General features: G+C 42.1%; 1 protein-coding gene across 1 annotated transcript; it reads left to right on the plus strand.

The window, feature by feature from the left end:
* The first annotated feature begins 2683 nt into the window (after positions 1-2683).
* SOD2 (superoxide dismutase 2) lies at positions 2684-10925 on the plus strand. Its single transcript, XM_041469842.1, has 5 exons — positions 2684-2840; positions 3963-4165; positions 8208-8324; positions 8894-9073; positions 10415-10925. Exons 1-5 carry the CDS (start codon positions 2812-2814, stop codon positions 10558-10560), a joined length of 675 nt encoding a protein of 224 aa, XP_041325776.1. The 5' UTR covers positions 2684-2811; the 3' UTR covers positions 10561-10925.
* The last annotated feature ends 3575 nt before the right edge of the window (positions 10926-14500 follow it).

Consider the following 14500-nt stretch of genomic DNA (forward strand, 5'->3'; position numbering starts at 1 on the left):
ATTAATGATTACAGAAAAACACAAAAAACAAGCCAAACCAAAAGCTTGAAGTACCTAACGGTAAATGCACACATTAAACTAAAAAACATAAGGAATTAGCAATTCAGCCTTTTGAACTGGATAACTTTGTTTTTAAATGCCTGCCTGAGGAAACAATTCTTAACAGGTGCAGAGAATAAAAGAATTCCCTTTAATTAAATATACTCAGAATATCTATTTATTGCTCAGTAGCAGTGAGGTATGAATTTCAGAACCTGGATTTCTGGTGTTTATTTTCTATCTACTAGTTTAGTGTTGGTAGCACATGAGCAGGAAGATGAAAAAGCACTATTCAAGGTAAGACAAAGGTACTTAGTGGTATATTTTAGGGTGGACTGAAGAGTTTCCATTCCACAACATTTTTCTACCTGTGAGTCTTGTAATTACCAGATGACTAATAAAATTAATGCATATGTAGCTACTAAAATAATAAGTAGCTTAACTGCTTTGCAGTTCACTGTGGAAACTAACTTGATTGAAAGGAGTATTTCTCAAAAGTTCTAGAGCACACTTGACTTGGTTTAAATTTACAGTAAATTCTTATAGAAGGGCTTCAGTGGTAGTATTTTTAAGTGGCACAAATTAGTATCTGCAGTAATATTGTCCAAGACAAATGGATGTAATTAAAATGCTACCAGCTATGCTTGTCTGTATTAAAAACATGCTTGTCCATAGCTAGCATTGCTGCTATTTTAATTTCATAGGGTTCACATCAATGTTCTAAAATCACTTGGTAGTGGTCACTGGAAGTATAAATTCCATTGGTGATACTTTGTTGCTTTTTCAGTGTTGCTTCAGGCCTTACTGCCTGAAAAATAGCAGTTGAATGGGTAGAATGCATGAAAGGGAAGTAACAAATATCTATACTAAAATGTACTAGCATCTGGCACCCAGAGGAATTTTTGGATCACAGAGGTCCCTGATGATGAATTTTATTTTATCTTAACATCATATTGCTTGTTATGTAGCATGTGCATATATGTACATCCTGGATCCTGTGCATGGTAAAATACAGTATTTTTTGAGAAGCTTCAAATGCTGATAATGCAATATAGTAATCAGGCTTTATGTGATAAAGGTAAAAAGCCTTGTGAGGAAATCTGTGGTTGTTAAAAAAAGGCATAGGTCTTAGGTGGTGACGACTTTTTACTTAGTCTGTTATTACAGGACATTCATGACTTTAAAATTATCTTTACATAAGGTTTTTATTTTCTCAAGGGTGTTATGGAATTTTTAAATAGTAAAAAAATAATCAGAAATACAAATTATACCATAAGACTTCAAGTTAACTTTTTGGGAAAAAAAACTGGTGTAAAACAAGCCATTCCCCTTGTCATCATCTGCTTACATGATGTCTTCTAAATAAGCAGACTGGGGTGCTTTGTGTGATTTTTTTTTCTTCCAAAATGAAAACAACCCAGGAACTGTGCCAGTTAATAATATAATTACATAATTGACTTGTTTTCATGGAACACTTGCTACAAGCATTAGTGAACTGCAGTGTGATACTGCATATACAAATGCTAATTACTAAAAACCTGTAATATTAATGGTGTTGCCTGGCTGTTGGTGCCTGTATTATGACAATAATCCTGAATATAGTTGGTTCTTTTTAACAAAAAAAGACATTTTATTGATCCAATAAATACAATATATTCCTCTTTAAAATTAGATATAACCTATGTAACTTTCTGAATGTATTTTCAGTAGTCAGGGATGAAGAAACAACTTGCTGATTTTGGACAATTTGCCTTCTATCTTAGCTGCTGCTAAAGCAGCTGTTTTCACTGCTCAGATTCCCATGAGCACCGCTGGCTCATCAGAAGAACTAAATTACTGTCCTTTTCTAGGATGCTTCTAGAAGTGAGGGATTGGAAGCACTGTGTCTTCTGGGCGCTGGGATTCCCTTTGTGGGTCTTTCCAGGTGGATTTCTTCCCAACTGGCAAGATGAGGTTATTTATTCCCAACAAAATTGTTCAGGCTTAGCCCCCACTGAATTTTTGTAATTTGAATTTTTATAGTCTGGTAAATGTGGATGCTAGAAATCTTGAGGCTATACGTATTTAGGAAGATGAAATATGATGATTGAAGGTTTTGTGGTAGCAGTGATTAATTTCATGCCATTTAAATTTTACCTAATGTTTGTCTTGCCTGCAGAATGCCTCCTATCTCTGAGGGATGATCTCCCTGACCTCGCTGGAGAGCCAGTTTTTAATGGGTCTTTGGACTCACTTGCATTAAATTGGGTGAAGGATTTTCATGAGCACCAGAGGCCGCTGAATTGCTACAGGCAGGAAAACACGTGTTGGGGAAAACAAGATGCCCAAAAAATGGGTAAAAGAACAGAAACGAACCAACAAAAGCGAGTCGTAGACAAAAAAGCTGAAACGGTAGCGTGCCGTCTCTATGCTGCCAGAGCCATGTCCTTGCACGGCAGGTTTTCAAAGCCGCGCTCTGCCGTGCTGCTGTATCCTGTCGAGGGCACAGCACCGGGCCGCATTTTATCTGTTTCGTCGGGGCGCTGAGGCAGCCTCGCCTCGCCTGGAACTACTGCGGGCCTGAGTTTTAAGATAAACGATTCTAGGAGCGTTACGTTCCAAAGGACGAGCTACACCCATTGCTAAGAAGCAGCATTTGCCGCAATTCGATGGACGGGGTGACCGCGGGGTGTGTCACCGGCGGCTCGGCCGAGCTCAGCCCCCGCGGCTGGGGCGGAGGGCGGGCGGGCCGCGGCTGCGCCGTGAGAGTCGCGCCCGGCTGCAGACGCCGCCATGTTGTGCCGCTTTGCCGCCGCGAGCAGGTGAGAGCCGCGCCGCGCCGGGGAGAGCGCGGGCTGCGCAGAGCCCCGCGCCGGGAGGCGGCGGCCGCACCGTCCTTGCCCTCCGCCGCCGTGCCGGGGACGGGACGGCGGGAGCGGGGGAGGAGGCGGCGGGAGGGTCGTCTTCTCGCCCCTCGGTGTCTGCCCCCCGCCATTTCGCGCGCAGGGAGGTCGCGCTGCTGCCGGCTGCCCCGCCGGGTCGGCGCCGGCCCGGGCGGGGGCTGCTGCCGGTCGTCCTTGGGCGCTCTCAGGTTCTGCCCGCGCCGTCCGCCGAGCAGCTCTGGTGGCCTGGCACGGTGCTGCCAGAGCCTCTCGTTTTTGCTGGCCGGGGTCGCCGCACTCGGCCGCTCTTTAGGGTCCTGAGGGCTTCGCTCGCATTGTGTCCCCGGCGTATGTCAAGGTCACCAGCCATCCGGCGGCGGGCCTCAGAGCTGACCGCTGCCGGCCGGCGATTCTGCTCTCGTCGAGGCCCTTGTGTCGCATGACGAGTGCGAGGTGTTAAAATGGGGAAGGGTAACGCAGCCGGGCATCGCGGCTGTGACGCCCCGCGTGCTTTCCCGGTTCCCCCTGTGCGGACAGGGAAACGCATGTCTGTAAATGCTGGGGAGATTCAGTCTGGGAACGCGGTGGCTGTGCGGGTGTTTTAGCGTCTTTACTTCCAGTGCACGGACCTTGTGGATAGCGAGGGAAGGACGCTGAGGTGACATCTTTGCTTCTATTTTTAATCAATAAAGATTAGGTGAAGCTTTGAATGTCATCAGGTTACTACTGGCGTTTCATTGCTATCCCTGCTTTTCCCTCACGTGCACGCTTGGGAGGATACATGAGTCTCTGCAGCGGCCTGGAGGCTTGGGTTGAGAAGCAGCAGCTTCGCAGTGCAAAGCCCTGTATATGTGACCTTTGTGTGAATTCATCTTTGCAGTTAAGCTGCCAAGTATGCTTGCTTTAAACTCTTGAGAAATGGAAATATGATTTCCTTGGCTGAGATATCACCCCAGGTATTTAAAGCAGTTGATCAGAACAGCAGTGTATGCAGTCTATTTCATTGTTAAAGCCCAAATTTTACTGAATAAGACTTCTTCCTTCTGGTTTTTCTTTTTCTAGAAGCAGTGCCAAGTTGATAGCACCTTTGGGGTGCTTGGTTTCTAGGCAAAAGCACACTCTTCCTGACTTGCCATATGACTATGCTGCTCTGGAACCTCATATTAATGCAGAGATCATGCAGCTGCACCACAGCAAGCACCATGCCACCTACGTGAACAACCTGAACGTTGTCGAGGAGAAGTACAAAGAGGCAGTGGCAAAAGGTTTGTATCTCCACAGTCAACAGGTGAGATGGAAGCTTATTGGTGTAGATGATACAGAAGAGCAAAATAAAAAAAAAGAAGTGAGATATATTCTTTTAAAAAGATTGGATTATGTCATTGCAGTATCGTTAGGGGGAAATCTTTTATTGTAGATTCAGTGGTGCTGATAATTGGAAATCAAATGTAAGTAAAAAGCATGAATTCTGTTCTCTGTAGTGCTGTGAAACTCCACTCAATCAAAAATTGATTGTTGTGGGTTTAGTCCATACTCCATACTTAGTAACTTGAACTGAACAAAGACTGTATAATTAGGAAATTGCAGTCATTTTGCTGAACAAGTACTTTGCAATAAAAGGTTGGTAGCAAAGTTAGATAAAGTGAAATTTGTGTGCTGTGATAGTTTTCACGTCAGATGCTCTGCTCAGTCTTGGTAAATAATCTCGGTTGCCTACAAGTGGAGGTAGGACAAACATGCAGTTAATGTGTACAACACAGTGCAGAGACCTGAATTTGGGGTCAGTTATATCACTGCATCAATTTAAGGGGTTGTGTAGGTGACAAGCCCTTGTGAGACACGCAGATATGCAGGAAATGATGGAATTTTTTGTTACGATCCCAAAATTTGAGGTACACTGCCTTTTGCAAAAACTTTGCAGGGGTGGCAGAACTATGCTAAAACATGAGATATGTTTTTTCTAAACTTTGAGTCTTTCAGTTGGACTGATAAAAGTGTGTGAAATAACATGTATGTCTTTTTAAGAAGGTGGAATATTTTCTGTGTTTTTTTTGCTGTTGTGATGATCTTGAAAGGTATCAATTTATCTCAACGAAATGATTACTGTATAGACTCGCTTCTATCTGCTTGCTGGGTGGCTTCACAGTGGAATTTAACTGCTTGGACTTGGGTGAAAGTGAGAACTGCTGATATCTGACTAAACCTCAACCATGATAATTAATTGCTAGTGTATTTGAATAGAGAATGGGGCTTTTCAAGTAAAAAAACTTTTTAGGCTCACTTTTTACCTAAGTGAGCCAAAAAATAACTTGTGCAGTCTGAATTAATGAACTAATGAGATTCAACTAAGAATCAGGTGATCAAGCTACTGCTGCCTTGCCCTGACAGTAGCAGATCCAGGAAAGGTGCATTCTGGAGATGTAATTCATGCAAACACAACTGGGGAGGGAACCTGAAGTGTAAGAAGACAGTGTGTGCACTGCTGCTGTTACTGATGCTGTTAAATTACAAAAGCTTCAGCCACTAGTGGACACAGAATTTCTGGAAGCACCTGCAGTGTTGTGGATCCTTAGAGTTATTTTTTAGGAATTACAGCTTTTGATAGCATCTCATCACTTGTGTTGGAATGTTTTTTACGTAGAGATCAATTTTTCCTTAAGGATTCTGCAGAGATTATTTTCCAAATGGATGACTTACTGGATGTGGTCATGCACACCAAAGCAGACAAATAATTACTTGGGATATTGGGATATTCGTGATTATGTGGTTTTTTTAGTTTGTTTTTTTCCTAATTGGTATCTCAGTATTTTGACCCTCATTAGAAAAAAATTCTAAGACCGAGGCAAAGTCTGAACTGCCACCTCATTCTGTCAATATTGTCATTATTTCTTCATACTAAAATTGAGCACAGTCAAAAAACTTGCTGGGCTGTGTATCAGTGTTGGATTACATAGCACATCTAATCACTATCTAATAACTTTCCTGGACAGCAGAACCTTGTCAATGTCTCTTGTTCAGCAAAAGGAAGCAAAGTATTCTCTTCAGATTGTCTTTAATATGTTTTTCATTTATCTATATTTGCATAGAAAACTCAAAGCCGTCCTGTTGGTTTACGTTGTCAGTTCATTTGAAAATGAACTTACAGTTCTGTGACAGCACAGGACTTTGTGTCAGCATAAACTGGTCCTCATTACTGGCCCATCAAAATGTGTCAGATTTGCTAATTGAAGGATATGAACTTGAATCTCATTTTCATTGTAAACTTGTTCCTGCCATAGTTTTCCCTGCTCTTCTTTGACCATCATGCAACCTGTGATTGCACTCTTACAGGGAAACAAATTTCTTAAGCTGAGAAACTGAGCTGACTACTCTCTTGAGCACCTTTGAGCTTCTTGTGTTGGTTTACTGAATTGTCCATGGATTACATACAAATAAATTCCAGTATACTTTTGCTGTAACTTAAGGGCAAATTACCTCTTTTCAATTGCTTTTTTTCCCCCCAATGTGCAAAGTTCAGCAGCACAAGTACCGTTCAAGGACAGTGGTGAAATGTCATCTCTGGTTCCTAGTGGTCCTGAGGAGTGGGTTCTTCTAAAGAATGGTGAAATAAAGAGTGATGAACACATTAAAGGCATTCTAAGTTACTTTTTGATTTCTCTCTGGCTTCCTGTATGTTGTATGTTCTGGATGGATGTGAAAGTGTCATTAAGGCATGCAAAATTCAAGGCAAATGTCCCAAAGATGCCATCTGAGTGGCCATGAGAGACTTCTTATCCTTCACCTGATACCTAAATCCAGCAAATAATGTTTTTGCAAACAAAGCATTGCATGCTTTGTTTCAGTGCAACACTCCTCTCTGAAGGTTGTGACGAAATGCTGAGAGCATGAAATCCTGAATTAAAACCTTTGATGCCTTGTGAAGGCTGTCCTAGAATAGAGACTAGATGGAGCTAAAGAATAAAGTAGGTATTTATTAGGAAGCCTCAACAGATCCACCTTGAGCAGCACAAGAGCCCAGCCAGGGCTACAGCCCAGGTGAGCCCAAAATGGTCATAATGGACAGCCGGTCATGGGGTCTCTCACTTTTATAAGTTCTGGTCCATTAGCATATCTATTGGAGCTAATTGTCCAATTACAGCATTAGCCCGTGAAGTCCCATCCTTCTTTTTTTTCTCTCTTTGGTCCACCATTGATTATGTTTTTGGGCCTGAGATCTGGATCAGTTGTCCTTGGGTCCCCAGCTAGAGAAGGAATTGTTTTGTCTACCTGCTCTGTGAAGAGAGCTCACCATCCCCTAATGTGAAGCTTAGACCCACACACTAAGGCAGCACAGGATCTCAAAAATATAAAAGTTAAAACCTGAGGCATCACCTTAGTAACAGATTGCTATTGCTTTGAGGTGTACTACTTTGAGGATTGTCTTCATGTCTGTGTTGAGGTGACTCAGAAAATTTCTACCACTCAGTCCTGAGAGTGGAGAAAACAGGTCCCCCACTGATTCTTTACTAAAGGACGTATTGGAGTGGTGGAAAAAGCTTTAAAAACCTTTGAAATGCTTCAGTGTTTTTAAAAGCCAAAATAGTAAGGACAAGACTTGTATTGAAGCTGTGCAACACTGTTCAGGGACACAAGGCACCAGTGAATTCTTCAAGGAATACAGCATTTTGTGGACAGAGAGGAAGTACAGAGCTGTTTGATCTTGGTTTCAGATGCAGGATTCTGTCATGTGTAGTGAAATTACTTGGATCACTTTTCTATGAGTACCTCCCTCCAAAAAAGCCCCAAATGAAACAAAATATAGGAAGGAGAAGAACGCTTTGTGTATATGCTCACTGTACCTAATAACTTTTCTCAAGCAGAAGTTGTTTGCCCTGTAAATTGTTTTAAGAAGTTTAAAAATGCTTAGTTTGCAAATCAGTGAGCTAATGGATGAGTAATATTCTTTCCTTGTAGTGATGATGCTGACGAATTTACAAGTGCTGGGTTGCAAAGAGTTCTGGCTGTGCTTGTTGCTTTATTCTGCTGTAGAATGGCAGTAGGTCTTACATGTGTAGTATGGGCTGCCTGATAGTTTTAATATTGCAGATCACTTACTACAGCATAAAAAAGGTCCAAGATAATAAATCCTTAATAGAGTTTGTCTATGACTGTCTAAAACATGGATAACAGTACAAACCTTACGTTTTCCATTGATAAGTTATATGCTTGTAGGAAGATTTTGGATATCAATGGAGGCCTAATAGAAACATACTGCCTGTTGTGGTGATAATGTTTTTATTTATGTATTTTTATTTTCTGTATCCTTAGGTGATGTTACAACTCAGGTGTCACTTCAGCCTGCACTGAAGTTCAATGGTGGGGGTCATATCAATCACAGTATCTTCTGGACAAACCTTTCTCCTAATGGAGGAGGGGAACCTAAAGGTCAGTGCATGTTACAGTGGTTTATTGCATTAGTTTTAATTAATAGGTAGAATTGATGCTCTTTTCTCTCTTTGAAGGAGTCTAAAGGATCTTTGTTTTTCAGAGTTAATTCACCTTTCTATGTGACAGTTACCAAAATTCTGAGGTATTTTGGGCGGGGGTTTGGATGTAAGCCAAAAGCATAAAAAATAAATAATGTACAAAGTATTTTTAGTTTCTAGAGCTGATTATCTATACACTGCAAAATACCTGGCTACTGCTGTATATACACTTGCCACCTTCATAAGAGAAAATAGTTGTACAGAGCCGTGCTAATTAAATTGCATATGTACTCGGATCACAGGAAGGGAATAAATGTGCTGCAGACCCACTCAGTCTAGTGGCTGAGTTATGCTCCAGTTTGGATAGGGATAGTTAAACAGTTAAAGCCTAAAAGAAGGAATACCCTTGGGGAGGACAGAGTACTGATTACCTAAACTAACCTGCAATTAAAGGTAAAGGCCCTTTAGTACAGAGCTCACAAGAGGTTTATATGCCTTTGATCTTTCTGTGCTTTTTTTCTGTTAAAGGAGAATTGATGGAAGCCATCAAGCGTGACTTTGGTTCCTTTGCGAACTTCAAGGAGAAGCTGACAGCTGTATCGGTTGGTGTCCAAGGATCAGGCTGGGGGTGGCTTGGCTATAACAAGGAGCAGGGGCGCCTTCAGATAGCAGCCTGTGCAAATCAAGACCCTTTGCAAGGAACAACAGGTCAGGTTTCTTTCCTTTCTTCCCCTCTGCTTCTGTAGATTTAATAGGCAAGTGTATGACATCTGAAAAGTGGTTTGTGGACAATGTTGAGAAGAAATTGATGGATAAATAGATGTGAAAACCCAAATGTCTCTTCTAGCAGGAGTGAAAACTCAAACTCAGTTTTTAGAGCAGCATTTGTAAAGCAGGACTTAAAAAATTGTGAGGAGCAGAAGGATTAAGTGTCCTTCTAGTCCAAGGGAAGATAGATGTGCCATATTGTGAAAGTGCTTTTTGCTTGCTGAATATTTTAGCTTCAGCTTCCTTGGATTTTTGAGTAACTGGAGTAACTTGCACATACCAAGCAACATTAAGCCTCTTCTCTTCAGATTTTTTTTTTCCCTCTGGCAGAGGAGCTATTCACCGCGCTGTCAGTGGGGGCCAGACAACAAGAGAGGGGAAGATGAATAAAATAACTCTTGTTCATATCTAGACTGGGTTTAAAATGGAGCCTTATAATTTGCTTCCTTTATAAGAGTAATGAGTGTCAACCAAATTAGTCTATGATGTGGTTAAGTGTTACAGCTGGACAAGCACCATAGTACTGGCAATGATCTCTTTCCAAGATTCTTACTTCCTTAGAGAGACATGGAAGTTGTAATGGCAGGCTGGACACCCTTCACAGAGGGAAGAGGTTATGACCAGTGAGAATATGCCTGTAGTGTCAGTTTGTCCAAATTATTTTGCAGATACCTTTAAAACATGTTCTGCAGAATCCATAGAGAATGGCAAGGAATTTCATGTATTGCCAGCAGTCTGTGTATTGCCTGTCAGTAGGGTGAAAAGAAATTATAGATTTAGTATAGGGACATAGATTATAATGGGGGTGAATTCCACCTTCCCTCCTGTGAAAATTTGCCATTAAAAATTCAATGACGAGTATTTTAGCACAAAAGCATCAGGTAATTAGGCATTTAACATATAGCCTGTAATTAAAGTATTGGAAGCAAGCTGGCATAGCAAGAAACATTTGTAATGTAATTTTTCATGAAAGTGTTTGCATAAGTGTGCAAAAGATAGAAACCTTTCAAAAATTACTTCATCTGATTTCAGTTATGTCTTCAAGGCACTTCCAGAATATTTACAGATGTGTTTACTCAAACAGCTCTTTGAGTTTATGCAGTGTGTGTGTGAGCACAGTTTTGTAAAATATTGCAATAAGGACCACTGTGCTGCAGAGCTCTTTGACTTCCTGCAGGTTAAGACTCAGAAACTGGGTACAATGTGGGGATGCAGTATAAAGCTTTACATGTAAAGTGTGTCTTCATACATTTACAAAATTTATCCTCTTTTTTTCCACAGGTCTCATTCCTTTGCTAGGCATTGACGTATGGGAACATGCTTATTATCTTCAATATAAAAATGTTCGACCTGATTATTTGAAAGCCATCTGGAATGTGATCAACTGGGAGAATGTATCTTCAAGATATGCAACTTCCAAAAAGTAGAGTGGAATTCTTGCACAGACTACTAAAATGTCACCAGTTCTACTCTGATACCACTCTTGTAGTAGTGCCTGTGGCTTACAAATGAATTGTTCTACTGCAGAAAGCACTTCACTCATCCAGCAAAAGCATTTCATAATCAAGCAAAGTGTCTGCTTGTTTAATTCTGTGAAAGGTGTTTACTTAGAGTTCTGAAGCTTTAAACTGTTGTGCAACAAAGGGAGGCACTTTAATCTGTTCCATTGCATATAGAAGCATAGGTCACCTTGCTGAAGCCTAATGGATTTCCTTGTTGCACTAAAATACCTAAGTGGAAATATGTGCTACTGTTACTATAAACAAATAAAACTCAAAAGAAGAATCTTCTATAACTGTCTACAAGAGACTCATTTTTAGTAATATCTGGTCTAGTAATTTGTTGTATTACAGGCTGCAGAGTTTTCATAAAGGTTGAAAGATAAATGAAAGGGGAAATACGTGTTGCTGTGCCTGCCTGAATTGACTGTCTTCCATCATCCCTACCCCTTCCTGCATTTCTTATGTGAGGTCTTTGTATCACACTGATGCATGAACGTTGGAAGTGTTACCTTGGTTAACAGATTACAGTACTGTAAACTGGCTCAGGCAAATTGTTGACATAGGGCCTGAATGACAGCATGTGGCACTCATTTCATACTAACTGCTCAGGTGTGTCTTAGACCATCCTGTAACTAAAGGGGCCGATTGCATGCATATATCAAGTACAAGTTGTCTCTGCACAGCAGTGCTGCTGAAGCAGTGGTAACAAACTTCATGCTTGAAGCAGGCATGAAGTAACCTTGTGGTGTAACAGAGCATGCCCATGGTCTTGAAATAGTTGGTATGTTGTGCTTATCATGGTGTCTGCTTGAAGGTGAAGGAAACTGGAGTTTTTTCTGTTCCTCATAGGGTGAAGTACAACTACATCAGAGTACCCCATAGCAGAGATGTGGAGTGGTGGAGTGCTCCTCACTATAAGTGACTGCTGAGGCAGGGCTTTTTTGGCAAGTGCCGTAACGTGTGTGCCAGACATCCAGGTACTGCACACTCCAGAGGAGCAGGAGGTAGATATGCCTGTAGAGTGGTGCTCTGGAAAGGAGTGCTTAAGCTATGGAGGAGGCTTGAGTTAGCTCCAGGTGGTGAGGCTTTAAGCTGCAGAGGGCTCCTCGAACACAGCGAACATTTACTGAGGCTCTAAAGGCTGTAGTGTGAGATCCAGCACATGCTCATAAGGCTCAATTTCTGCTGTGCACCAGGTTAAGAAGAAGCCCCGCTCGTCTCCTGCTTCCAGTCAGCTGCTGAGTCAGTCCTGCTACCTTGTGTCCTGTCTGGGTCTGAATATGCCAAGTCTTCAGCTCTGTACAAAAAGGAATGTCTGGAATAGGAAGATAAGAACTTAGTAACTGTTGAAGGCAAATAGTAGGGACAGTGAAGCAGTGAAAAGTATTTAATGCGTGTTCTGGTGGACAGCTGATCCACCAGAAAGGACAGAGATTTCTTACGTGGTTCATTTGAAGTAACAGCTTGCTTAAACTGTCTTAATTCCATACTGCTGTGAAATCTGGAAAAAGTGGTTCATGTGGCACTATGGGGTGAAATACGTGCCTGTAATTTAGCAAGTGTGCTGGCAAAGCTGTTGAGTGGGCAGTGAAAGTGCATAAACCTCTTACTAATCTGTGTTGGGCAGTAAGCTCAGAACTGCTGCTGAGAACTAGCACTTAGTGTTACAGTGGTTGCTGTGCAGGTGGGAAGGTCTGGCTCTCTCCTACATGAATTGAGAAACAGGAAGGGAAAGCCTTACAGCTGATCTCAAATGCCCTGTGTGGACATGTCTGAGACCCATTAGTCAAACATGAAATTAACAGTTTGTTCTGTCTAGACCTTCCTAACCCCAGTGGTAAAAATAGCTCTGTGTGTTAAGTCATCTCCAACCTGAACTGTGCACAGTATCATCAATGAGCATGGAATTATTTGCAGACTTGATCTGTGTGACAGGAGCAATGAGTTTGCAGATTACAGTGCTGGATTAGTCTTTGACCTAGACCAAACAGAAGAGTTGCAAAATTGCATCCTGACAGACCCCAGGGCTTAGCCATGTCACTGATGAAGATGCCGTGTTTGTAGACACAGTTAATTTGTGTGTAGGCCACATGATGTTAAAATAAAAACTTGGAATAAGAGGGCAACAATGTGCAGTACCTAACCCAAAACCTGGGAAATGATAGTGTGTCATGGGCTGAGAACAGGGTGCATCAGTGTGATCCCATAATAAATGCTTGCAGGTGCACACGGAGACTTTGGTTTGCAGCAGATTTTGGTGGCTGAATGTTTTTCAGCTGCAGGTGCACACGGGGACTTTGGTTTGCACATTGCAGATTTTGGTGGCTGAATGTTTTTCAGAAACACACAGTTGGGTCCAAAAGGGCGATACCCTGCTGGGAAATGCCAGCGCACGTTTGTGACGTTTGCTCACCCATAAAAAGACATTTGAAGGCTAACAGGAATCACAAAGTGTGTGTATCTCATTTGGTACCAGAACAGATTAAAGTAATTCACGGCCAGCCAAACCGAGCTCTTGCCCCCCGTGACAGGCCATGGGGGTGATGCCATGGCCAACCCCAGTGAGCCCTCAGAATGGCACCTTCATCCTGCTGGGAAACAGGAGGGGTCTGTGGCTGTCTTTACTGACTAGGCAGAAGTGGACATAGGTTAAAGAGGCTTTTTCCCTCCAGCTTCTATTTGCCATCTTAATTTTTTTTTAAATTTTACCTTTATCTACAGCATGTATTAAAAACCCCACAAAGCAGTAAACCCCTAGACTGTCTCCAGAAAGTACTGACAGTGACACAGCTTGTGAGCTGGTATGCTCTCCTAGATATTAAAGCCTCTTTATTTACTGAAGACTTGTCTGTATTCTGCATTCAAGAACGTAGTTCTCTCTAGGTAGCAAAGTTGGTTTAAAATGCCACTGTGCCATTCTGCTAATATTTTACATGCCTGTTGCATTGACCTTGCAGAAGTTAATCATTACACTACTATAAAGTGAAAGAGTTGTGTTTGCAGTCATGTCTAATACTGAAGAGATAAAAGTACTGGTAACTTGGTAGGCTTAACCTGCCTTTTTCTTCTGCTTAATAATTAAAAGTAAGGCTCTCAGGTTTCGTCATAGCTGTTACTCTTGTTGATTCAAAAAGCAAAGGGTTCTGTGGTAGGAGTGTGTGAGTCTGCAGAGCTGAAGCAGCTCCAGTCCCGGACACCCTGAGCTGTGCCTTCCCCACTAGGTGGGAGTGTCTGTCTGTCTTACTCCGTTGACTTGGGTGTCTGAGTTGAATTTCCAAGAGTCAGGTTATGGCTGGGTGTTCTCCCTGCTCAGGAGGGGATCTGTTTGGATTTCCACTTTCTAAATAATCGAGGTAATCCTCTTCAGTGAACAGTATGTGGGGAGGAGAATGCTGTTCTACAGTAGGCAGTTTATGGTAATACATACAGTCAAATACAAAATTTACTCTAACTACAGCCAGGCAGGAAGAGGCTAGAGAGAGGTACTCCTAATTAAAGTGAAGATGCTTCTGTGTGTTTGTGTAGGGACACACTGACATCCTGAATGGTCTTTCAAGTCCAGAGACCACAGATTTAACTGCAGGGGATGAAGCCTGTCACATTGCTGTAATTAAGCTAAGTCTGCAGGGAACACACAACCTGAGGCATGGAGCTTTGCAGTTACAACTGTGCTGCTTTGTAGGGCTGCTGCTACAGCAGCTTTTCGCTGGATCTTCTCACCTGAAGAGATTGATAGACTAATTAGCACAAATTGCACAAATTAGCACAAAAATTAACCTGCTGCCTGGACCTGCCGTGGACCCACACAGCCTTGTGACACCACAGAAGCAGCTTTGACGTGTCCTACAGCAGCGTTTTAAAGCAT

Source organism: Pyrgilauda ruficollis, unplaced genomic scaffold, assembly GCF_017590135.1.
Source record: "Pyrgilauda ruficollis isolate IOZ18807 unplaced genomic scaffold, ASM1759013v1 scaffold24, whole genome shotgun sequence".
Classification (NCBI taxonomy): Eukaryota; Metazoa; Chordata; class Aves; order Passeriformes; family Passeridae; genus Pyrgilauda; species Pyrgilauda ruficollis.

Bases quoted from the DNA above. Each gene is read 5' to 3' on its own strand.
- SOD2 (XM_041469842.1), top strand. From the start codon at position 2,812: ATGTTGTGCCGCTTTGCCGCCGCGAGCAG. The intron at 4,166-8,207 runs GTTTGTATCTCC...CTGTATCCTTAG, and splicing joins CAAAGAGGCAGTGGCAAAAG to GTGATGTTACAACTCAGGTG. The intron at 8,325-8,893 runs GTCAGTGCATGT...TTTCTGTTAAAG, and splicing joins TGGAGGAGGGGAACCTAAAG to GAGAATTGATGGAAGCCATC.